Source organism: Cottoperca gobio, chromosome 17 (assembly GCF_900634415.1).
Source record: "Cottoperca gobio chromosome 17, fCotGob3.1, whole genome shotgun sequence".
Taxonomy (NCBI): domain Eukaryota; kingdom Metazoa; phylum Chordata; class Actinopteri; order Perciformes; family Bovichtidae; genus Cottoperca; species Cottoperca gobio.
Genome location: NC_041371.1, coordinates 18,115,043 through 18,140,609, shown reverse-complemented (window position 1 = coordinate 18,140,609; position 25,567 = coordinate 18,115,043). Strand labels below are relative to the sequence as shown.

Genomic DNA, 25,567 nt, shown 5'->3' with positions numbered 1-25,567 from the left:
GGAGACCAAAAGCAGAGCTAAAGGGAGGGTGAATATTAAACTGTCACTCTTCAGGGGGACAGAAACTCCACTCCAAAAATGCTATTGTATATGCTGATTGTATAATTAGTTTGCTAACGTTTTCCAGATCAACTTAAAGGGTAATGATATGTTAACGTTGTGTTTTCATATCGTATCAAAATCAATCATTGCAGGTTTAAAGCTCCACTGTGTTGACTCTAGAACGTCACTAAAATAACTTACTTAACTATATATTTCATGAGAAGTTAAAACTACATATTTTACAGCATAAATATAAGTGATACTAGTGCTACAAGCAGAAACATGAATATACGTACTACAGCTTTGCCAACGACTAAAGCTCGTCCACCTTCAGGCTCACACGGCACTACTGTCGCTAATTTAAAACAATTATATTTCAACATAATTGAGTCGTACAGCGTGGGTTAAGAATTTTAAGTTGGTGTAATAATGAATTTGACGCATTACAGGTCAGTTTTTAAGCTAGCAATTTGTTAGCAGCTTACTTTAGTTGTGTATATCATAATAAATAAAGATTTGATTGGAATTGTAAGATAATCAATTTTAAAAAATAGTAGTTCCCAAAGCGTTATAAGGCCACGTGACGGTGTGTGCTGTGATTAATTGAGGCACCACAAAACATGCCTTCTGTCAGTATATTAAACCATCTGTGAAAAATGTGAAATAAATCACGTCCAATCAACTGCGACAATCTGAAATTAGGGTCAAAAGTCGTCCTAACAAGAACAAAAAGCTAGCAGACGAAGAAACAGTTCAGTCTATCGATCTCCTCCACTTTGTTTCAGTACTACGGACAGCGCCCGCATACAGAGGACAGAGTCGAGCAAAAAAGCAAAACCTGATTCAACAATAGGCCGGACCAATAACATTCAACTTTAAAATGGTTGATTAGCTTTAGCAGCACATATAATGTAGTCAGCTGTTAAGACACTGTTAAGCCAGTAATGACTTGCATAGAGAGTACGCTGGTAAATTATGGTTGATGGCTAATTGCAATAATGCAACAAAACCGTATCTGTCCGTTCTTTTACCGACAACCTCTCTCCTCTTTCTCCCCCTTCAGTCAGTTGTCATCCCTCCATCAGGGCCAGTCGCTGAGGAGAAAGAAAAGACGCAGCATGTTGTCAATTTTCTCCGGCTTCCGCAAAAACCGCAACTCCACCATCTCTAATCAGGACTCGGAGTGAGTATGCAGCGCGGGGGCCGAGTGGAAGAAGGGGGGGGAAAGTGTTTTTGAGTTCACCGACCCAGAGAATGAGACGGCTGTTAAATAAATCCAGCACTGGGCATTAACGTCACTTCATAGCCTTATAAATATTTTAATGGAAGAAAATATTTTGCTGTCTCCAACTGTTTTCCTTTGCTTTGAATTGATGGCATTGAATACATTTAGGGTGCCTTTACATAACCATAGTTAAAAAGCAGACGGCAGTTTTGCAAAGAGGGCGAGTAACTTATTTATAAGTAACACTGATTAATAACTTTGATTCTCTGTTAACTACACCTTTCAAAACGAGTTAGTTACACAAAATAGAGGAGAACAAGTCACTCGGGGAGAGCTACGTGTGCATTTCAGCTGACAAAGGTGCAAAAGAAGTTGAAGCGAAGGCTAAAGTGTGGGGACACAATCGCCTCTGCTGTTTCACAACAGTGTGCAGCGAAGAAGTTGCACGTTTAAACGGAGGCAAAGTTTTCCAGCAGTCTGAAAGAGGATGAAAGAGAAGGATGAAAGAATAGATAAGTCATCTTAAGAGTAGCTGCAGTAGGTGCATTTCATTGGCTGCCCTCTGCACCCATTTCTTTCGCCTTGTTACGCCAGCGCAGTGTGTGTGTGGGAAGTGCAACAGCATCTGGGCCATAGATGCGTTCATTAACTACAAGATGTTCAAATTGGAGACACAGGACAGCCAATTGTAAATGAGTAATTATGATGACATAATCATTGATGACAGTTGATCCCCAAACACTCACGTCATCCCGTGCCCCCCAGGTTAAAGCCAAACCCCCTAAATGTGCATGAATGCGCTTCTCTCATCAAAATGTCTTGCGTTTTGTCTTTACCAGTAGCACCTCAGAGAACGTGTACTCCATGATTCAGCACACTAAGGAAGCTGGGAGGCCGGAGAGCACTGTTCCTGGAGCAAACGGCACCATGGCTTCACCTCGGTCCATGCAGGGTGTATCTGTGCAGGGGCTGAGGGCTGCTAGCCCCCCATGCCTCATCCAAAGACAGGTAAAGTGTTCGGGATAGTCACAGGGAGTATGTGGAGACTACTGTTCAAGTAGAAATCCAAATCCTAACTCAAGACGTTAACTCGTATATACGCTGTTGACCGTATATACTGATCCAGCTCCAAGGCTGCTAACTGTGACCTTTGACCTTTTTAAAAGAATGGTGACGCTCCTTAGGTGTGTATTTAATTTCCAAATAGCCAAAACATTTAGTCACACACTGCATTGTTCCTCTGTGGAATAGTGCTATTCCAACACCATATCTTCCGTCTGCTTCCAGTCGAACTCATAAATAGGGTTTCAAATCCCAAGTCCTCTACTTCCACACGGCACGACAAAGTGCGTCGATGCATGCTGTGCCCACCACCTGCTATTCCCAGTCTTTCTCTCTGTTGGATCTGCGGAGTTTGTCAGAGGTGTGGAGAATTATAAAGTCTATTTTAAATCTGCCCAAAGGCACGTGCACAAACGCCGTCATCCAAATCCCTTTGGTTCTTAAAATAGAGTCCATGGATCCTCACTTCGCCTTGAGGGGATCCCCAGGAAAATGAGGGATCATTTATTTTTGGTATAATTGAATTTACCAGAATTGCAAAATGTTAATCGTAGCCTTCACTCTCACCACTCTCACCACTGTTACCATTGGACCAGACGGTTAAATGATTCAGTACATCATGGACAACGGGGAATCCCAGACAGTAGTATGAGGTATGTGAGGTCAAATTACTTTTGCTGGCTAATTTATCTCTTTTGTTTGTTTTTTGTCCAGTCCACAGACCTGGTCAGCATGGTGTACAGCTGCATCGGGGCAGAAATCGAGGACTCTGATGGGAGCAGCACCTGTGACATGAAAGATACGGACCGAGACACTGACAGACCAACCATCATCTCAGACGTCCCTGCTGATACTCGGACCAATGGCCACGTGGTGTCCTCCAAGCAGCAGACGGACAGACAGATGGAGGCAGGCAGGCAGGAGAGGATCGTACCGCTGACAGACTCGCTGACCGACATGGAGGAGGACAGACAGAGCGGCGGTGGGAGCGTGGCGCCCAGTGTGCCGAGGCCAGATCCGCCTCCACAGAACACCAAGCCCAGTGTGGCTGTCATGAGGCAGAGACACCTGCAGGAGAGTTTAGGTACTGCGCCTTAGACAGCAAGTGAAGCTTTATTACAGTATTATGTGGTTGCTTTGGCTCACTTTGAACAATAGAGTTTTAGTGTGTAACAATCCTGAGACGGTCTAACTGACTTTATTTATTTATTTATTTTAAACACCACATAACGTAACCGATGGCTCATATTAGAGAGCACACAGTGAATAAAATGCCAGTACATATTCTATCAACTTTAGCGTGGTTAGCAGCATTGGAACATAATTGTTAAAGATCCCAAAAAAAAATGTTTTCATATGTTTATGGCCCCGAAAACATCTGACCTTGACTATACTGACTTCATACTGACTATATCTGCACAAAGTTTGTCACTAAAGAGGTCACATTACTGAAGGGGGAGATGTCTGTTAAACTTACCCCGGGCTACATTAGGTATGTCACAAATTGGAAACAGTCAATCGCTGTCAAATACGCAGTAATGTATCAACAGGGAAACGGTCTTGTGCAAAGAGCTGAAACCTCCAGCACAGAGCGTGAGCTTCCATTAGCATAGTGAACGTTTTGACAGGAAACATGGTGGATCGAGCAGTTTTTGGAAACATTCCTGAGCCTGGAGCTTCCTTCCATATCTACCAAAATAATCCCACCAGATAGTGTCACATGTTTCACAACCAATAGCGCTGTCAGCCACAGACAGTTACAAGCTTGGCTGGATTGAATACCTGTTGCAGTTATAAATTGTGGTTTAATTGTATCCTAGTAACCAGTGACTGATGTAGTGACGTACACTCACAACCTTTATTTCATCTGTATCCTAAATGTAGGATTGATGTCGTCGTCTCATGTCAGACTCTAATCTAGATTGGCCATAAGCAGCCATATTAATACATAATATCAACATTTTCAAAGTTCATTCTTAGTTTACATAATTTCAAAAACTGACTTGTGCAGAAACAGGACTTTTTATTGTTCTCATTGCTGATGGAGTAATCTTGAGGAAATGACCAGCGCAGATTCTGTGTGAGTTGGATACTGTTGGCAGCTTTATTTGATGAACACCATTTTATTTTGAGTAACAAGGAACATTTAAATGTACGGGCATGATGAATTGTGATACTCTGGTATAATTACTGCAACATGTATAAACAATTTGTAATACGTTTTTTTCTAAATCCATTTGCTGTTGTTAAAATGCAGCATGTGGCCCCTTTTTGGTAATATTGGGGGGGTCTTCAATTGATAATGATCACTAGTGTCGCAACCTGGCTCGAGAGGAGGTGACAAGGAGGGAGACCACACAATCAAATAACTGTTCTATATGGTTTAATTTAAGTAAAATACACAAATCACAAGCACAATACAAATAGCAGGCAGCAGGTCAGAGGGAAGAGACGGAGAAGATCTTGCAGATCTCTTTATAGCCTGAGCCCAAAACACAGGTGAAGCACACAGCCTGGGAAGGACAGGACAGCCACCTCTGAGGCCGTCACACTAGCAATAATGATGAATTATCAGCTCTACATGTAGTATACAGAAATGCATAGATGGCAGCCAGTAGTAGTGCTTCGCAGTGATTGTTATCACTGTTCTGTTTTCAGAATAAAAGAAGGAAAAGCTCAGAAGAAGCTAATTAAAAAGTTAGAAAGCTAAGAAACTATAAAAGTAAAAGTTAGATCAATATCATTAAAACAATATTTGTTGAGGACAAGTCTGTCAAAGTGAGTTTAATGAGAGATAAGTGGACAGAGTTCTGCTTCGTCTCAAAGGTAAGCTTTCCCAAACAATGGGGGCCTTTACAGAGAGAGGGCCATTGTTCAGGGCTATTGTTGAGAAACCTCCACGTTTCAAACGCAGCTTCAGACTGGACTCTGGCTCGAAGGGAATTAAGAGATCTGTACCATGGCTCGAGGCCAGAACCGGGCAGGCCATAAAATCAATGTAAAAATCTGGACTTGTAAAAAGTGCTCTTTTATTTTCCAATTGAAACCTTGCTGCAATATGTGCACAGCAATAAATATTAATAATAGCTTCTGCTCGTTAACTGGAGATGACATCAGAGACGACCCATCAGCATATGAACATGTGTATAAACGTGCAAGTGGCCAGCAGAATATGCATTATATGATTTTTGTGTCTCTTGAAGTTGTAGAAAGCAGTTAACATATAAATGCAAAGCAGCCCAGTCCATAATCCTAGGTTGTGGTTTACTTAATGCTTGTGTTTGTCAGTGATTTCTGTCCCAGTCTGAGTATCAGACATGGAATGTGTGCACCTGTAACTCAGCGTTCGTGCTTAAGGTGTTTTTATATTTGTAATGTTCAAACAAATCCCTGACGGATCATTGTAAGCACTGTGTTGACGTTTACTTTTTGTCTCGCCAGAAGAGGCGGGAAGGCTGCAAGGAGAAGAAGACCAGAGTGAAAGAAAGCTTGAAGAGAAGCAGAGAGCGCGAGGGCCAGAGGGCCAGCGTCCTCTCCTGCCCAATAAGGCATGTGTGCAGCATTTCAGATGGAAAGAAATAAAAGGGGAAAATAAGACTCATTGTAACACTCGCATGCTGTGTTCCTCCCTCAGCCCAGCCTCGACCTCTCCAGAGACCAGACCTCTCCAGAACAGGACGTGCGCTCTCCCAAAACCTCGCCCGTCAATCCAGGTGAAGAAGCGACCGATGACCAGAAGAGCGTGCCCCCTGCTCAGCCAATCATTCAGGAGGAGGGGACCACAGGAGGGAAAAGCCCGGCAGCATCGGCCCAGCCGGGGTTAGATGCAGCCGATCCCGTCAGTCAAGGTGCTGTAACAACGTTGCTTTACAGTAGATGGTGAGAGTAATCGCACACTGTGATGTGTAGATCACTCGTGATAAGACGGTGTGGTTGCTTTTATTTCATTTTTAAGGATGAACGATGTGGATTATTTTCAGCCGATGCATATAACCGATAGTTACCTGCCTTTCATGACCGATACCGATAAGACAACCGATATTTCTGTATTTGTATTGTTGTAAAAGAGTTCACAACCTGTAGTTTCTGCACACCTGAGGGTAGGAAAGGCTAAGATGTAGTGAGCAAAGATGGATGATTTAATATTCCATAGCTCTGACATCACACAATCTAACTGACGTCACTATTGTCAACAACAACAACAACAACAAAGAACAGTTGTCACTCTTCAAATGTTCCTTTATTTTTTTTAGTAAAGTAAATCAAATAACTTGTATTGTCTTCCTCTGAGACGTCCACACTGGCGACAACATGTCAGCGTGCTGCACTTCTTCTTCTTCTCTGTGTTTATTGGCGGATCACAAACAAACTGTAGATGCTGCAATTGTTAACTGAATAAAAGCAAATTGGTTTCGCATTATCGGCCGATAATATATATATATATATATATATATATATATATATATATATATATTATATATATAGTAGATATATATATATATATATATATATATATATATATATATATATATATATATATATATATATATATATACAGTATATCTCAAAAGTGAGTACACCCTTTAGATTTTTGCAAATATTCTGTTATATCCTTTCAGGGGATAACATTATCCTACTGAAACTTTGATATAACTTAAAGTAGTCAGTGTGCTGCTTGAATAACAGTATAGATTTATTGTCCTTTGAAAATTACTCAGTACACAGCTGTTAATGTCTAAACAGCTGGCAACAAAGTGAGTACACCCCATAGTGAACATGTCTAAATTGTGCCCAAAGTGTCAATATTTTGTGTGACCACCATTGTTATCTAGCACTGCTTTAACCCTCCTGGGCATGGAATTCACCAGAGCTGCACAGGTTGCTTCTGGAATCTTCTTCCACTCCTCCACGACGACATCACGGAGCGCACGGATGTTGGACACCTTGCACTCCTCCACCTTCCTCTTGAGGATGCCCCACATGTGCTCAATTGGGTTTAGGTCTGGAGACATACTTGGCCAGTCCATCACCTTAACCTTCAGCTTCTTCAGCAAGGCCGTTGTCATCTTGGAGGTGTGTTTAGGGTCATTATCATGTTGGAAAACTGCCCTACGGCCCAGTTTCCGAAGAGAGGGGATCATGCTCTGCTGCAGGATGTCACAGTATATATTGGAATTCATGTGTCCCTCAATGAAATGCAGCTCCCCAGTGCCGGCAGCACTCATGCAGCCCCAGACCATGATGCTGCCACCACCATGCTTGACTGTAGGCAAAACACATTTGTCTTGGTACTCCTCACCAGGGTGCCGCCACACACGCCGGACACCATCTGACCCAAACAGGTTTATTTTGGTCTCATCAGACCACAGGACATGGTTCCAGTAACTCATGTTCTTGGATTCATTGTCTTCAGCAAACTGTTTGCGGGCTTTCTTATGCATCGGTTTCAGAAGGGGCTTCTGTCTGGGGCGACGGCCATACAAACCGATTTGATGCAGTGTGCGGCGTATGGTCTGGGCACTGACAGGCTGACATCCCACTTCTGCAACCTCTGCAGCAATGCTGGAAGCACTCGCACGTCTATTTTTGGAAACCAACCTCTGGATATGACGCTGAGCACGTGGACTCAACTTCTTTGGTCGACCCTGGCGAGGCCTGTTCCGAGTGGAACCTGTCCTGGAAAACCGCTGTATGATCTTAGCCACTGTGCTGCAACTCATTTTCATGGTGTTGGCAATCTTCTTATAGCCAAGGCCATCTTTGTGAAGCGCAATAATCCTTTTTTTCAGCCGCTCAGAGAGTTCCTTGCCATGAGGTGCCATGTTGTCCAGCATTCAGAGAGAATTGTGCCCAAAACACCAAATTTAACAGCCCTGCTTATCATTTACACCTGAATCCTTGTAACACTAACGAGTCACATGACACCAGGGCGGGAAAACAACATCATTGGGCACAATTAGGACATGTTCACTATGGGGTGTACTCACTTTTGTTGCCAGCTGTTTAGACATTAACAGCTGTGTACTGAGTAATTTTCAAAGGACAATAAATCTATACTGTTATTCAAGCAGCACACTGACTACTTTAAGTTATATCAAAGTTTCAGTAGGATAATGTTATCCCCTGAAAGGATATAACAGAATATTTGCAAAAATCTAAAGGGTGTACTCACTTTTGAGATATATATATATATATATATATATATTATAACTGGAATAATACGTAATAATATATATTTTCCCGTTCTGGCAAATAATTCCTTTGATTTCCTATAGAATAAACCTCAGATTCTACACGAGGCTCTTCTTCTAACATGGTAGCTTTTAATGCTAATATGCATATAATATCTACTCGTTAGAGCAGAGTCAAGGATCTTAAAGACAGAAGACTGTATGTTGTTGATGATGTCAGAAGGCCATTATGGACAGAATATGTGCAGATGATGATGATGATGATGGTGATTATGACTTTTCCACCAACCAGATGAAGAAGAAGGTCGTAATGGATTTCCAGCAGTATCGCGTCACACCAGGAAGTCCAACTCGTTTGACATAGGTACTGTATGTCTGGTGACATCCCCCCTGCTGTAGTGCACACATTATGATGAACTCAACATGCATGCTTTGTTTAGTTCCACACATGGATGTATGAGACAAATGCACAGCTTTTATTCATAATTCATAACAATGGCCCACTGCCTTTTTGTTATTGTTTTATCGAATGAAAGCAGCGCGAGTCTCTCATCCGATGTGCTCCCAAGCCTCCTGGCTGTGTACTGCTTTATCCTGCAACCCCCTTTTTTCAGTTCCCACACCCCAATCTGTGTTTGTGTGTCTCTCATGCCATTTCCCCTCAGGCATGGAACGGGACAGCCCCTACGATCTGGAGAGGTCCTCCGATCGCAGATTCCCTGTGAAAAAGCCCTGTTTCCCCCAGTTCAGAAACAGATCTCTGGACTTCCCTGCTGGGACCAGGTGTATGTATCTGTTTCACTTCCTGCAAATATGTGTGGTATGACGGCCATGTAGCAGGAAAAGTTTGCACCCTCGTACTGATTTTTGTACTTAAACTTGTAAGAACAGGTAATCTTTGTAAGGTTAATTAAAAGCAAAACAAAAAGTTGTGTGCAGCTAAATTTTTTTTAACTTTTTGCAAAAACTCCCCTGTGTAGACTTTTTCATAGCACGGTACATGGATGAGTCATACCTAACATATTGAGTGCATGCTCGTTCCGCTGACCAAAGAAAGATCGTAAAACATTATTTAAAGACGTCATTTGGCTTTTCTCCAGAAACGTAATCTGCCCGGATGAGAGTGCTGTTAGACGGGAAACCCAGCATCATTTCCAATGAGGACCTTTTATCACTCCTGCTTTAATTTGAGCTGATTCCTTTTGGATACCGTGGCGTATTATTGAGATAATTGGCAGCCATGTTTTAGCTGACTTGTAATCCATTTCTACTCTGAGCCGTTTGGCATTGAAGATGAAAACCCCGTGGCAGTTTAATTCTAGGGGCTCTAATGACGTCGCAATACTACTGCCAATTACCTCTGACATGCAGAGCCGTATATCAAAACCCTACTGCATGAGACTCAATTACCATCGCTGTGAGAATGATAAAAAGGTCCACATGTCACAGATGGTGGCATAAAAGCCAGTTACACAGGAAGTGTGGAAGCTAAGTGTTCCTCTGGGCCCTGTCTGGTTTCATTGTAGGAAGGCTGATGCATCAAGCAAAGACTTCATCATCTGGACAACAAGGTTGTAATAGTTTTGTTTCTAGTTTGTTAGTTTTCATAGTGTTTTAGTTTTAAAACACGTCTGACGTGCAGTAATATCATCTTTCAGCCAGCGGACACAAAACAAGATGAGCGTTCCTTCAATTCCTGTTTCCAGGAGCTAAATGCTCCACTTCACAAGCTAGAGACCAACTTTGTCTTTCTGCCGTTTGGTACTAAGCCGGTGGAGTACACTTGTTGTTTTTCTTTGCGTGGGGGGGGGGGGGGGGGGGATTTGTTTTTTGTTTTTCCGAAAACAGCTGTCTGCTCTGGATTAAAAGGAAGTTGTCGAGCTGAGCTCCGTGTCAAAAATCCAGAACAGCGACACAAAATAGACTAAAAGCAGAAACATTTTGAAGAGTTTGTATTCAACTGACGCATGTTAGTCCAATATTTACTCCTTTTTATCTCTGCAGCTGAAAGGGGACTGAAGGTTTTGGCTGATCCTTTTTCTGGACGCACAAATCGTCGGTATCGGCCGGTAAAGGCTTCAAAATAAAATATCGCCGTCTGCACATAATGTAAAACATTTTTGCAGATATGACCTGCAAATAAAACTACACTTTAATTATGCCCATGCGTCGCGGATCGTTGACCGAGCAGGTGCAACATCAGTGCAGTGTGGAGGGTAATTTTCCTCGTGCTTGAGTCTGACTTGGAGGACACGCAGTACATTAGTTCTCTCAGTCGTTCATTAGTCTTAATAGGTTTGAAACTGCTTATATTTTGTGCACATTTTCTACAATTTAATAAATTGTATAGCCACACAACAAGCTCCTATTTTTTAATGAGTTAAGTGAATATATTATTGAGTTTAAGCAACAGTCTGTAAAGCCCATACTAATCTAGAGTGGGCATAATAATATTATGTTAATTCCACTGGAGGAGAGACTTGATGTTCTCTGCAATTAGTCTGAATATAAATCAGCATCAGCAATCTGGACCTTTCACATTACACGTGAGCCCTTAATGCACTGCTAATATAAACATTAGGATTAGTGCAGCTTTAGAGTCATGTGTTGACTCTGCTTCTTTCTGCTTCTTCAGGTTATGAAAGTCCCCATCTCGGTAACAGAGACGCGTTATGACGTTACCAGTGGACCAGGAGAAGTTTGCTGGGACGGGACTGGAACAAGGAAGACTGGAGAGAGACAAGCTTTTAAAACTGTGTGGACTCAAGTGTGGACCCTATACCCCTACCAACCCCCCCCCCCACCCCCCTCTCCTCCTCCCAATTTTAATCCATGTAAACATTTGTTGCTGAAAATGCATGCACTGGTATGCGTTCTGTTTTTAACTGGTTGCACTTGCTATGGTTTTTCTCAGGCATAAGTGAAGCTCTGACCTGCAGTACATAAAGCACACAGTAGTTCAATGTCCCTCCAGTCGGCTCATCATGAACTCTTTTAATCATTTGTGCAAAAATAATTTAATATTGATAACGTCTTCTCAACCCCCCCCCCTCCCCCTCACCGTCTTTTACTGACAATCTGTGACTAAAAGTGAGTTTGTATTGAATTGATTCTAATGGAGATGTAAATAATGAAGCTAAAACTGCACTAACCATTTAACTACCAGTTAACAATCATGTTTTTATTTGTGATAATATATCATTTGATATCTGTGTTTGTAAGTATGCTTTTGTTTTTGGTGTATGCTGATGTCGATGATTGAGAAATGTGTTATCATGCACTTAGCACTCCCATCTCTTCAAGAGTATTTAAACCAGTCGGTGGACAGTTTTAATCTGATTTTGCAGGCCTGGACATTAGTATATTTTCTAAAAATGCTTCTATGAACCAGAATAAATAAATTTGACTTTACACGAGGAATTGTATTATTGAAAGTCACATTTCTGCATATACATCCAAATGTTATAACATGCATTTAGCAAAAGGGGACTCCAGCAAATCCCACACATTAAGGTCAGTTTATGAATCATGAGTGTACTTACAAGTATCCTGTCTTAAGGAAATATGCTTATATGCTCGTGTTGGATGGTCTTCCCTGACCTCCCGTAGACTGAAACACTGGCACATCCTTATTTATAAAGCTATTCTTGGTGCTCTTCCACAATACCTAAGGATCTACGTTAGTCGGAAATGTAGTACCATATCGGCTTCGCTCCGAGGACTTGTTTCTTTTAACTGTCCCAAAAGTCCGTACAGAACTTGGGAAAAGGGCTTTTAGTTGCGCTGCTCCGGCTCCCTGGAACCAGCTGCAGAATGAGCTGAAACTCAGAGCTGGTCTCTCTGAACAGACTTAAAGCAACTCTTAAAGACATTGAAGCCACTGTGTCTGTAAATGTTTTAATTAATGTTGTGCTTGTGATTGTTTTTGTCTGTAACTATGCTGCTGCCTATCTTGGCCAGGACGCTCTTGAAAAAGAGATTTTTAATCTCAATGAGACCTATCCTGGTAAAATAAAGGTTATAAAAATAACCCCAGATAATGTCAGGACATTTTTTTAAAGGAATAGTTTGATGTTTTGCGATTGCACTCTATCATTCTGTCACTTAGAGATCTAATGAGTGTTTCTGAGCAGCAGAGGGCAGCAGAGGGCAGCAGAGACTGAGCGCTCCTCGCCTGAAATCACCTGCTCACTGTACCACTGACATGTCGCCGCCAGGTCGTCACGCACTGTCATTACCATAAACATGGATCCGAGCCACTGGCTGCGGTAATGAAGGCGGAATATGCATGATGATACAGCTGTTGTGGCTTTTTTCAGATGAGATCCTTGGAATGACAGACTTGCTAATGAGCAGCACAAACATGCTCCTTAATCACTTCCGTCTCTTCACATTTAAACAGCAGATTAGGCCTACACACACACACATACACAGTGGATTCTCACTGCTGTGTTGCGTGTCATCAGGGTTTGCACGGTCCGTCAGCTGTTCCAAAAACAATGACGATCCTGTTTGTCATGTGAAAATAAGAAGCGATTTAACTCCCTCCAACCAGTCACCTGATCTCCCACACTGCCCGGGCAGATCACAGCCAGGGGTGTTGCGTTCACATTCACTGGGTCACCGGATAAGCTCGGTTAACTCTCCTCTCAGTGTTTCCATCCGCAGAGTGCCACGCACCATATGCCCATCTGAATGTTTCATTACAGTATATGTCAAACCTACGCTGTCCACGCATGTATAAACACAATTAATCCAAAGCGACTCTAGCTCATTCATGTTGATGGTATCAGATGGTGTGAGGTGTGGGCACAGTTATCTGCATGTTTCCAAGTTCACTCATTCATCTATGTCTACTGTTTTTTAGTAGAGAAGTGTGTTCCTCTTAATGTGTGTGTGGCGTGTTTTCAGCACCAGCAGATGGGACAGCAACAAGCCACTTGACTCTCTGTGTCAACAGTGGAAGGCTGGTAATGAGTTTATATTTGCACTCTGTGCACCGACTGAGCAGCAAAGAAGCCCGACGCACAACAAAGGGCTGTGTGGTGTGAAGAAATGATTTTACTCCAAAAAGGATTTCAGCTTAGTGTCACCACAATAATAAACATTGTGTCAAACGTCCCTTCCAGACACCTACATGTCCTACATGCATACAAGCAGAACAACTTCCTCCAATCAAAGCTTATAAAGCCACCAACCAATTAGTTACATTTCATTTGAAAGAAGTTGGTCACACATATGTGGACTTTCTAAAGGCCTGGCCTTAAGCAAAGCCTTGGAATATTAGGATGCAAAGTTTGTGTTGCATACAGCTAAACCTTAATGACTTATAGATCACGCTTGTGATACTGGTAGCATTTTTGAGGCAGTGGTAATTTCATGCAGCACTGGCTGCTCTGGATTCTCGATGAAAACCACAAAGTTAAAGTAGCTTTTTAATTTTATTTTCTGGCAATTGGTGGCGTAAAAATCAGCTTGAAGTCAAGCCAAATGGTGTGCAGCTTGAGTAAGGTTTGGATGCAATGTTTTTTTAATAATAGTGGAGCTGTGTTCGTCATTTACAGTAAAAGCTCCAGCTAACGCCTTCATTCGGACGGTGCACACAGACAGATAACAGATGATACCTAGACGATCACATTTAGATGGACTGTAAGAACTAAGCTGTGGTCAACAGAGAACAGACGGTACAGTAATAGTGGCAAGGCACACCTGAACATTTAGCTTTTTAATATTATAAAGTTAAGCTGGAAGATTGTTCTATACCTTGGAAACTGATCAAAAAGTCGACTTACTTACTTGCTCTCAGTCATATTACATGGTCTTCATGAGAAGATTAAGTTTGCTCAGTTGTACAGTCTGAGTTATTGAGTTTGTTTTAAAGCAACACACACGTTTAAATGTGTGGATTATTGATGTAAATGTACAGTACTAGTTACTGTATTTTACCTTTGCTAAAACCTTTTGCTGAGGGACCTGCAACACAATGACTTTATATGGTAAGACCAAGTAATGTGGACAAAATAGGAGAATGACTTAAAGGAGCAGTGTGTAGGATTCAGTGGTGTCGAGCTGACTCCGCTCCACTCACTCCTCCCTGTACATGCGTCTCGTAGATTCGGCCTTCAGCTGGCGTAAAGACGTGAAAGGCCCTCTCTAGAGCCAGAGTTTGTCCTTTCTGAGCTACTGTAGAAACATGGCGGTGCAACATGGCCGACTCCATGAAGAGTTGCTCCCCAGTAGATATGAATCGAAGCTAACATAATGAAAACACAACGATTCTTAGTTTCAGGTCTTTATATATTAATGAAAACATAGTTATTCATATTATATTCTGCCAGTTAATCCCCCTAAATCCTACACGCAGCTCTTTTAAAGTCACGTAACTTTATCATAATCTCTGCTTCAGATGTGCCTCAGCGATTTAATTAAACAGGTCTGACACTTAGTACTTTGATATGTGGGCTAAATGGTGGTAAATAGTATAGAATAGCAGCTGAAATAGCCATTTTGACCAATTTATATAAAAAAGGGACTGTTTCTTTAAATTAAAACACAACAAAGACAATAAAACTGCGTAAACAGTTAAACTGAGTCTAGGTTTGAGCCCCACGGTGCTGTAAATGAGCTACGAGGCAACCGCCTTCAAGTAAACCCATAAACTTTACTGCCTCTCTCTTTCTGCCATAGTTCAGAACACCTTCATCCCTCCTTTTATAGAATGAACATGACGCATCAGAGCTCAACACTCTGGCATTCCTCCGGCTCCATCCTGAACTCTACACGACTCAGACATCTCCCACCGACGCAGCTGTCGCTGTGTTTTTCCTCTCAGGTTCATAAAAGGCTTTTATTCAGTTTGCATCCACTTTTACGATCTGAGGAGACGTGTTTGACACTTTCCACGCAGGCCTTGTGGAAGCAGTCATTCACTCTCTCTCCTTCCTTCCTCATCTCTGCATCTGCCTCCCTCGTAATGCTGTCTCACCTAATTCCTGCTCTCTCTCTCTCTCTCTCTCTCTCTCTCTCATATATATATATATATATATATATATATATATATATACCTGTTTGTTTCCCCTGCTGCCAACAATTAGTGGAGATAAAAGCTGTGTGTGCGTGTCGAGGCGTGCTTGCCCTTCTGTTTCAGTGTGTGTGTCAGTTTGCGTGAGGGAAAAGGAAAGTGATAGTGAGGTCAGTGTTGGAGGAGCTGATTCAGTGTTGGATTTCGTGGGAGTGAATTATTTTGTAGACAACAAACAGCTCGAGGGGAAAGGCTGACTGAGGTAACCCAGCCACAGAAGGGAGGAGGGATTTTCAGACTTAAATCTCTAAAGTTGTTTACTGAAGATACACTTTGTGGACAAAAGTATGTAGACATCCAAACAAAACACCATATGTGATGTGAAGCCACACTAGCGGCGCAGTTTGACGAATGGACCTCTTAGTTTGGTCCAAACAACTATTGGATGGTTTGCCCTGAAGTCTTGTACATGCGTTCAAGGTCCTCATACGTTGTATTTTAATGACATTGTTTTCCTCGAGCTCCAAAAGCAGTTCAAAGTTTTTACTTATCCAGTGAAATATTTTGGCATGTACCAGATGGATGTTCTACGTCCCCAGAGGATGAATCCTAACGTGTTTAGTGACCCTGACGACTTTTCCTCTTGCGCCTCCGTCACATTTACATTTAGTGCTTTTGAGTCAAATGCTATCGGGTGGAATCCCATTCAATTTAGTTACGGATTCATGTCTCCCACAGGACAAATTGTAAAACATCACTTGTCTCTATTTAGCGCCATCATCAGGTCAAATATGTCCAATACTTTGGTTTAAGATCTAATACCTGGAAACTAACGACCTTCCCATCAGCCTCGGCTGTACTTTTTGTTTGGTGCGAACCAACAAATGTTAGCATACACGTATGGTGCTGGAGGCTAAACTAAGATGGTGAGCACGGTAAACGATACCTGCTAAATATCAGCATGTTGACGTTAGGGTTAGGGTTAGGGTTAGGACCATGAAAAACTCTCTTTCTCTCTCGTGTTTGACCTCCTCCAAGCTATTGACACAAAGTTGGAAAGAGTGTGTGTGTGTGTGTGTGTGTGTGTTTGTGTGTGTGTGTGTGTGTGTGTGTGTGTGTGTGTGTGTGTGTGTGTGTGTGTGTGTGGCCAAAGGAACGCATGGGAATTGAAGAGGAGAAGGGGATAGAGGGAGGGACGCATGTGTGTGCCCTCTCTTTCTCCTGTATGCTGATGGTGAGCGGAGGGCTTCTCCCCTGAGCAGGTCACGCTTCACAGTGAGTCACATACATCTTACCTCTCCTCTTTGTATTTCCCTGTGGCCTTGCCTGTGTCAGACCTCTGCTTTTAGCTTTTTGCTTTTATGCTCTACCTTCAGTTGTTCAGAGTTGCTGCACAAAACTTGGCTTCTGTGTGAACCCACTTGAAGTTTGACATTTTTGTGTTACTCTGTTATATGATGAAATAAGTATTTAAATATATTTATTTTTTGTGTGAATTATCTTGTGACCAACTCTTTGAATGATTGTGTATCACATCTGTGAGTTATACTTTTTTTTATGTTAATGTTTGATAAGAACATCCTGGTATATATGAGTGTGATTAGGTTATTAATGGTCCTCGTTATACTTCCCTTACGTGAGGAAAACTTAGTGCTGAGTTCAAATGATGCCATAAAGCCAGTAAACAACGTTTATATTATATTTCATCTTCATCTCTTCCACTTCAGTTGTGTGGATGTGACTCTACCGTTACCACACTTTGCATTATTCAATGTAGTTGAGAAAAGGACGATTAATAAAATAAATGCTGTATGTGATGTGATTTAAAATACTAGATATCAAATGATGCTGCTCGTAGAAATTGTCGGCTTTGACTTGAAATGTGTCGTTGAAGGGGGTAATATGACAATTACATTTATATAAAGAACTGCTTGTGATAATTGATGAAGTTGCAGAACGCTGTCTAGCACGTCGTTTAAAACTCAACCATTAGTGTTGTGTACCCGTCAGACCATTAAAGGAACTCTAGTGCCCTGTATGGAAGCGTCTGCTTTCCACACATCTATTCACATTGGCTCTGTCATCCATGTGTATTTCTGAATTCAATTTAGTGGTGAATCAATCAGGTTTTTATTTCTGCTTTCCTCTGAAAACCACAGCCTGGACGGATCGATGTTCATGCTCCAGATGTATGTAAATCCATTCTGTGGCCGAGGAGTGAAAGTGGTTGGACCGAAAATAGCCCGGAGCCGGTCGCAACTTCTAAATCAGTAAATCAGAACAGCTGGAGGTCAATGTTTCTAAAATTAAACACAATTAGTTGAGCATTGTGTTGCTCACTTCGTGTCTCTGTACTTCCCGTCACTTCTATGTTCTTTGCTGTCTCCCCGCATCTGTCATGTCACATCTTTCCCTGTTAACCCTTTCCCACTACTTCTACTCTTCACTTCTCGTTCAGTTGCAGCTGTACTCGAAAAATATAATCACAATGAAGCTTCGTCGTCAGCTTCTGTGTTATTGTGATGTGCAAAGTGAAATGTAAAAGGTTAGAAGCAAGCTGCAAATGTGTTATTTCCCCTCAAATAAAGGTTTCTCCTCTAAGTCTGTATTTAAAATAAATGGTTAACAGTTAGGGGTGACTTTGTTCAAAACACCAACTGAGCTGCGGCGCTGACCTTGCTTTGTATGATCACCCACCCCCCAAAGATTAACATTTGGACAGGGATGTTAAGCTTGAGTGAGAAACTGCACGAAGGGGACAGATGGACGAAGGAATGAACAAACGTTTGTTCATTTGTTCGTCCATCTGTCCCCCACACACAGTGAGGACACAGTTCATGAGGGTTTGACAAAAGTGGGAGTAATGATGCATCCCACCACACTCTGGCATTTTCAAATGACATCCATAATGTCACAATTAACAGTCAGAGCTAAAAAGAGCAGATCTATGGAACTAAGAGAAATGACAGTAACTAAGCACATTTACTTAGTTGTGAGGTACTTTACTGTATACTTCTACTCAAACACATTGCACCATTTTACTTTACTACTTTTATTTACCAGCTATAGTTAATAGTAAGTTTTCATATTAACATTTTATATACACAACATATAATCACTTTATAATATATAGCATTATTGATTAAAGTATGAAATAGTTTAAATTAGTTCCACTTACATAATAATACATGATACATTATAATGATCCAATAATAAAACATTATTGACAAGTATAATAAGTACTTTTACTTTGGATACTTTAAGTGGATTGTATTATACTACATTGACCATGTGTAATATGCTGCTGCATAGAAAGTGGTGATGTACCTTTAAGTACACAATTTGAGACTTAACGTTTTAATTCTTAAGACAATTTTGAATACTATAGTATCTATCTATACAGCAGTCTTTAATGGCAGATCCATGATCTTTTCCTAAACCTATTCTGTCGTTTAGGTGTAAGGGCGTTTTGTCAAATTAGTACCATCCATCCATTATAATTAGTACCGCATTAGATCATTCTTTACAGGAAATTAAAAGGTTTTTATAAAAGAACACACACATAAAGGCCAACCAGAAGAGTTACATTAAGTCCACGAAAGACATTTTTATATTTCTCTTTCTGTACGAGTTAAACAGGTACAATGTGTTATATGTTTATATGTTTGAGCAACACAGCACTCGCTGTTACTGTCTGATTCCTGTCTTTATGCTAAGGCTAGGCTAACTCCAGCTGCTTCCTATCGGACACACAAAAGATTAACACCAAATTTCTCACCTCACACTCTGAAAAACAGCAAACAAGCGTATTTTCCAAAGTGTTAAACTATTCTTTTAATGAGTTGCTCTAACTTCTCCATTGCATACTAATACCTATCTTCTATCTCGGCTCATATAGTCATTTATGTATTTATGTCAAATAAAAGAATGGTCTCAGTAGACAACTCCCTGGGTGTTTTAAGAGCATTTAGTTGAATCCGTCTTTAAAGTTTTGTGGTTTGTTTTGTTCAGGATGTTGCGGTGGGATGAACAGCTGATCCATGTAAAGTGTAACCGTCTGTCACACGGCTGAATTTTAGGGCAAATGTTGGACTTTCTGCTCAGACATTGTTGCATAATCAATAATTCAGAAAAGCTTCTCAAATGTCAGGGCGTGGGCCATGATTCAGAAAGTCATCTCTCTAACAGCAAATAAGTGGTTTGTTTACTTGCGGGGCTTTGCTCCAGTCAATCTCCTGCCCTTTACCAAAGACTGCTCTCTGTTGTTTATCCCCCTCGGGACAAACAAGCTCCTGTCCTGCCTGAGCGCCGTGTCTGCCTGAGCCATGTGCCGACGTGAGTTGTCTTGTTTGTGCTGTGATGTATTCAAATTGCTGATGTCACCTGAGAGAGAATTTGGGGGGACTAGAGCGTCGGGTCTGAATCATCAGGCTTGTCAGTCACACAAAGTGCCTGCTGTGCTCTTGGGACCTGGAGCTACAACTGTTGTAAGCATGAATAATACATGGGAGATGGTTGATTATCAAAATAAGGTTTCAGAATTATTGTCCCTCTGTGTTTCTCTTGAAATGTCGTTTTTTTGTCTACCTTGCTCTGACAGTTGTTGGTAATTGTTTTCACCTCTAAAAATTAATTCCTCTATTACTTCTTGGCTTTCTCTCCGCCGCTCCTGTCTCATCTCATTTGTAATTCCTCATATTGTTTCTTGCGTTCTCTCCTCTCGACCCCTATATCACCTTACGCACATTCATTCCTCTCATCCAGCCTTGCCCTCTTTATCCACAATCCTATTTCGTAGAATTACTCCAATTTGTTTTTTTGAGTGCCTTGCTCACCGTCTTCACATTCTATTGCCCATCTATTCAACTGTCCTCCATTTCTAAATCTGTATTTTATCCCAGTGATATCTTCTTAGCCTCGCCTACCATGCCTGCCATAGTCAACCTCCTTTTCAACGTCGTCTCCACCAACACCACCATCCCCTTCACCGTGGTGCTGCCCATGGTCAGCCTGGTCTCGCTGCTGGTGGGGGTTGGAGGTCACCTCCTACTGTGGCTGGTGCTGGTGAGGAACCCTCGCACTCGCTCCAAGCCGAACTCCGTCCTGCTCCTCAACCTCAGCCTGGCAGACCTGGGCGCGCTGCTCACCTTGCCCTGCGTCCTTCTCAGTGCTAGTTTCCAGGACTGGCAGCTCGGTGGTGGCACCTGCGTCCTCCTGGGGTTCATGACTTCAGTAGCAGTGGGAGTGGAAATCTTCAGCCTGGCGGCGCTGTCGGTGCTGAGGTATCGTATTGTTGCACCGCGGACGAGACCGCCTGCGAGCCTGACACAAGTGTGAGTGTTCTAGAAAGATAAGACTGCCGATATTGATATGTGAGTCCATGTTTGTGTGCCCCACTGGTTAGCTAATGACAGCCGCTCTGCGCTGCGCTCATACGCCAGTTACCGCTGATAACGACGTCCTTACACGCAGCGTGGTGGCAGAACTGTAACGGTCACCCTCTGGTTCCGCCTCAGGTTAACACTGTTATCTCAGCTTTAAAGACCTTTAAACCTTTAAAGATTCTCCAGATATGTGATTATGAAACAATAAACAAGACATTAGCTTGATTCAGTAACCACAAGTATTCTTATATGTCACAGGTCAAGGCAGATCAACGTTATCACAAATTGTTGGCTAATCCCATCAAATGAAACTGTCACTTTCCTCCCCATCACACCCAGGTCTATGTATTCTTCCAGCATATAAATGACCTGTTTTGACTAACCCAGACGTGATCGTCCTGCACAACTAATACACCTCTGTCTTCCTCTTCCACAGGTTATGCACTGTTGTCGCCATTTGGCTGGTCTCAGTAACAATGGCATTACCCAAGGTCACCTACATCAACTTTGAAGGGGGTTGCACATGGGCAGTGGGCCGAGACGAATGGCTCTCCTTCCTGGTTCCTGCTTTCCTGGTTTATTACGTGGCCCCCCTCCTCTGTATCGCCGTCAACTGTGGCCTCATCATCTCTCACCTCCATCGCTGCAGGGGTACTCTGGCTGCCGACAGGCGCAACAAGAAAGCCACCGCTCTGCTGATTGCTTCAACATTGGTTTTTGCAATAAGCTGGTTGCCGTATTATGCACTTGAGTTTTTCAATGTTATGTCCCCTAATGTTAGCTCAGCAGCTTCCCCCATCAGCACATTGGGGCGTAAGCTCTCTTCAAATTCATCATATTTATCATCCACCTCGCTCGGGCCAAGTAAGGAAACACAGACAAGGGTGTCCTTGCTGTGGGAGGTAGCGTCCCTGACGGCCATTTTGTTGGTGTGTCTGGCTCCATGCTGGAACCCCCCACTCTACTTCCTGTTGTCACGTCCGGCTGTGCGTCAACTCCGAGCTCTACTGCCTTCCTTTTTTCATAAGCAATTGGGAAAAACGCCTGTGCAGCGCTGGCGTATTGCTCCTGCTCCTTCCCCACGCCTGCCGCACCCTCAGTCTCCTGCACACTCACTTACTCACCAAACTGTGACACACAGACTGACTCAGTAAAGTTAGCTCACTCGCATGTCTCCATGACATACTATTCATATTTCACATCACAAGAAATAGCGTTCATCCAAACACGTGAGTTAAAACCATAAAGCTTCCCAAATATGGTTTCTGTCATTTTAGATCTTTCTTATCAAACTGATGTATGTTTAAATGTTCATTTTTCTGATGAGTTTGGTTTTACTTAGTTATTTGATTAAAAAGGAGGTGAGATGTCATGATTAACAGCTAGCCTAACAGCTACCATGGTGCAGCGCAGACTCTGGCACCAAATAACGTCAAAGTCTCAAGATGGCAACGCCTGTATCCAGGATATTTGAAGCTTCGCGTTTGTTTCAGGTGCTTATGCGGTCATAGCCACATCCTCTTTGCTTGTGCAACTTTACAGTATATGTAACAAAAACAGCTCTAGGCAACGCTGTGTGAGCCTCTCAGATAGATGTCAGTGTACCATAAACATCATGCATTACGTGCCATAAAAACACAAGGTTTATATTCCTCATCGTAATGCCAGACTCTCTAAGCGACTCACTGTCCTGGCAGTATGTAGAGGAGGTGAGCCTCCAACTCAAAAACTATTGAAGAGAAAAAGGTATCTGTTGATATCCAAATGCACATCACCATTTATCAGGTCAATGAGCCTAAAGAGATAACTCCCACATGGGATATGAACCTGCAATCTTAACAGCCTTTTTCAGGGACTGGAGAACATCTGCTGAGCCCACCATCACTAACATAAACCATCCAAGCAGACATAAATCAAATTCCCCTTGGAGCTTTTAAACAACCATGCCCGTACTGCAATAAAAAGAGTGTCTGATAAGTATGATATATATCATGTGCACAGCATGAAAATAGCTCCAAGGATCCTCCATAGGATGTCCATACATTGCATCTAGTAGATTACAACAAGCAGTACAACCTCTATTACTAAGCCGTCTTGCAAAGGAAAACACTGGGGATAAAGCCTGCCTGCCTTTAAAGCTCCTTGTAAAGCTCTTGGTTGCAACATTATCTAAATTCAATGTTATCTGAATAACCTCGTGAAAAGAGGCCTCTGACTTATGAGAAGCATTGATAGAAGCTTCCTTGTTTTGCTCTGTGCCTGAATTGGGAGAGGCGCTTATTAAAAAGGGATTTGACACTAAGGATCACATCAGAAGATGACTGCATGTGAAAATTAGTTCTTAACAAGTGGAGCGCATCTGCATCCGGAGTGGTTTAATGTGACAACGTGAAGGGTAGCCTTTTGTCATGTACTTGCTTTGTTTGACAAATTGGCTGAGGACGAGTAATTGGATTTCTTTGTTGTCAGGCTATTCATATCGGGAGATGTGAAGCAGTGATTTAAATGTAAGTTACACGCACTTGAGCTGCCCCGAAATGCAATACAAGGGGTTTGTTTCGCAACCAAAATGTACATTTCTTAAATATTTTATCCGAAACACAGACAGACATATTTAAAGCTCAACATCTTGGGAAATACACTTGTCCCTTTTGTTGCTGAGAGTTAGGTGAAAAGATCGACACCACTCTAAATATGAAGCTAGCAGACGGTTAGCTTAGCTTAGCATAACAACTGAAACCAGGGGGAAACAACTCGTCTGGTTAACAGCTATTTTAGTTCACAACGTAACGTTATTAATTAATGAATCAAAGTAATATAGTGTTAAAATAACAGGTTGTGTATTCACGGTGGGTCAGGTGCCACTTTGATTATTATGATTTGCTGGAGGAGATCAGGTCACATCGTTGTCCTCTTTTTAAAAATGCACTTTTACTTAATTAATCAATTCTTTGCAATGTATGTCTAATAATCAATTATATTGTATTATAATTGTAATGTCTTAACATATACTTTATTTATTTATTTATTTTTATAATGCTTTTATTTTGTTTAATTGTTTTATTGGATTGTGTTTTTATTTTTGCTGTAGTCGTTATATAGCGGTAATGATGCTAAACGTGATATTTAAAAAAATGTAATATTAATATCATGTTAATAATACACATATGATAATATTGTGTAATTGTTCTCTTGGAATGCTTTGGTACAGTTTTGATTACAGACTCTCTCTTACACTCGGATTTTTAGTATATTTATTTGCCAAAAAAGAGACAAAACACACAATAAACAAACTGACTGATAACATTTAGTTTTTCTAAATGTTATCAGTCAGGTATCAATGTTAACTGTAATAATAATGTTTTAATTCATTATTTTTTTGCCACGACAATCTGATATCCATAGTTGCCATACACATAACAATTATTATGTCATACTTGGTGGTGGTAAGTTGTAAGTTTACCTAAGCTATGAATACACCGAAACACCATATGTAAGTAATAGTTATCCAGCTACACATGCACATAATCAATTTCCACATGCTCATTGTAGTCATCCTTCAATTTCAACAGTTTAATTTCACTGGATAGCAAAAAGTAATTCACTTCTAGCTGTGTCATTATCTGTGGATGGCAGGCATGTGGCCATGATAAATACTGAAAATGCCTCCTGACATCCCCGAGACTGCACCGCTGCACATTCTTATGAAAGACCGGGGTGTTTCCTTTGGGAGGGAGCAGGCAGCTTTTTTCGTCGATACTGTTTTGGTGTCTAATGAGGGCACTTATCTCCGTCATCTGTCTGCGCTGTGATCCTCTCACACAGTGCGAGGCGCTGGTGAGCTCTGATGTCCCGATGACACTTAATTAAGTCTGCAGATTAGTGAAAGCTTAAAATATAAGTCACGCTCAGCAGGGCCCATTGAGAGGATCCTTCCCTTTTCCATTCAGGGTGTTCACTGAGCCCAGCACGTGTTTTAAAAACAGTAAGATCAACCATCTACGATTGGGCTGCAAAGTGAGAGAGGAGATTAATATCCAAGGTGTTCAGGAGGTAATGATTGTAACTGAGGGGACTTCTCATCATCTTTATTGGCATTTCGGACAGGTATTGATTCTTTGAGTGTAACAGCAAGAACTTACACTACACAGAGGATGTCCGGTCACTCACTGTCACTATTTAAATCCAGCAGGGAGGTTTAAAAACAAAGAGCTTTGGACGAGTAATGATTCACAAATAAACCTTTAGCCAGGCAATGATGTTCACACAGCATCCATGACTCTTTGTTCCTCTCAGCAATAGACCTGCTACTGTATGTGTCAAATTGGAGGTAGGCAGGAGGAGCAGTGTTTTTTTTACAGGCTACCTTTCCTACATTTTCAGGATGTCTTTCATCTCACTCCAATTTTTTGTTTTTGTTCAAAAAGCAAATTATACTACAAAGGAAAACAATAATTGGCAATGTATTTCTTTTCTTTTCTTTTTTTAACTAGTTTTTGATTATTCTTTGAATATGGCTTTGGTTTTAATTAGTTTTAATAACTTGCTTTAGGATCATTTCTCATTTTGTTTTGAGACAAAATAAATCATTGAACTTCTTGAGTGTGAATTTCTTTCTCTGTTCGGTTCTTTCTATGCATCC

The 25,567-nt window shown here is 41.6% G+C and overlaps 1 protein-coding gene across 5 annotated transcripts in view; it reads left to right on the top strand.

Annotated features, from left to right (window-relative positions):
- The window catches only part of carmil3 (capping protein regulator and myosin 1 linker 3), an 84,454-nt gene extending 72,523 nt beyond the window's left edge, over nucleotides 1–11,931 (top strand). For 2 of the 5 annotated variants that reach the window (XM_029453629.1, XM_029453631.1), the window contains exons 34-41: nucleotides 1,106–1,225; nucleotides 2,107–2,275; nucleotides 3,044–3,413; nucleotides 5,771–5,877; nucleotides 5,964–6,177; nucleotides 8,813–8,884; nucleotides 9,186–9,305; nucleotides 11,156–11,931. In XM_029453629.1, coding sequence (XP_029309489.1) covers nucleotides 1,106–1,225; nucleotides 2,107–2,275; nucleotides 3,044–3,413; nucleotides 5,771–5,877; nucleotides 5,964–6,177; nucleotides 8,813–8,884; nucleotides 9,186–9,305; nucleotides 11,156–11,196 — 1,213 coding nt within the window. In that variant the 3' untranslated portion in view covers nucleotides 11,197–11,931. The remainder of the gene's footprint in view (nucleotides 1–1,105; nucleotides 1,226–2,106; nucleotides 2,276–3,043; nucleotides 3,414–5,770; nucleotides 5,878–5,963; nucleotides 6,178–8,812; nucleotides 8,885–9,185; nucleotides 9,306–11,155) is intronic. The other 3 variants (XM_029453630.1, XM_029453632.1, XM_029453633.1) reach the window with 3 other exon arrangements.
- Nucleotides 11,932–25,567: the final 13,636 nt, after the last annotated feature.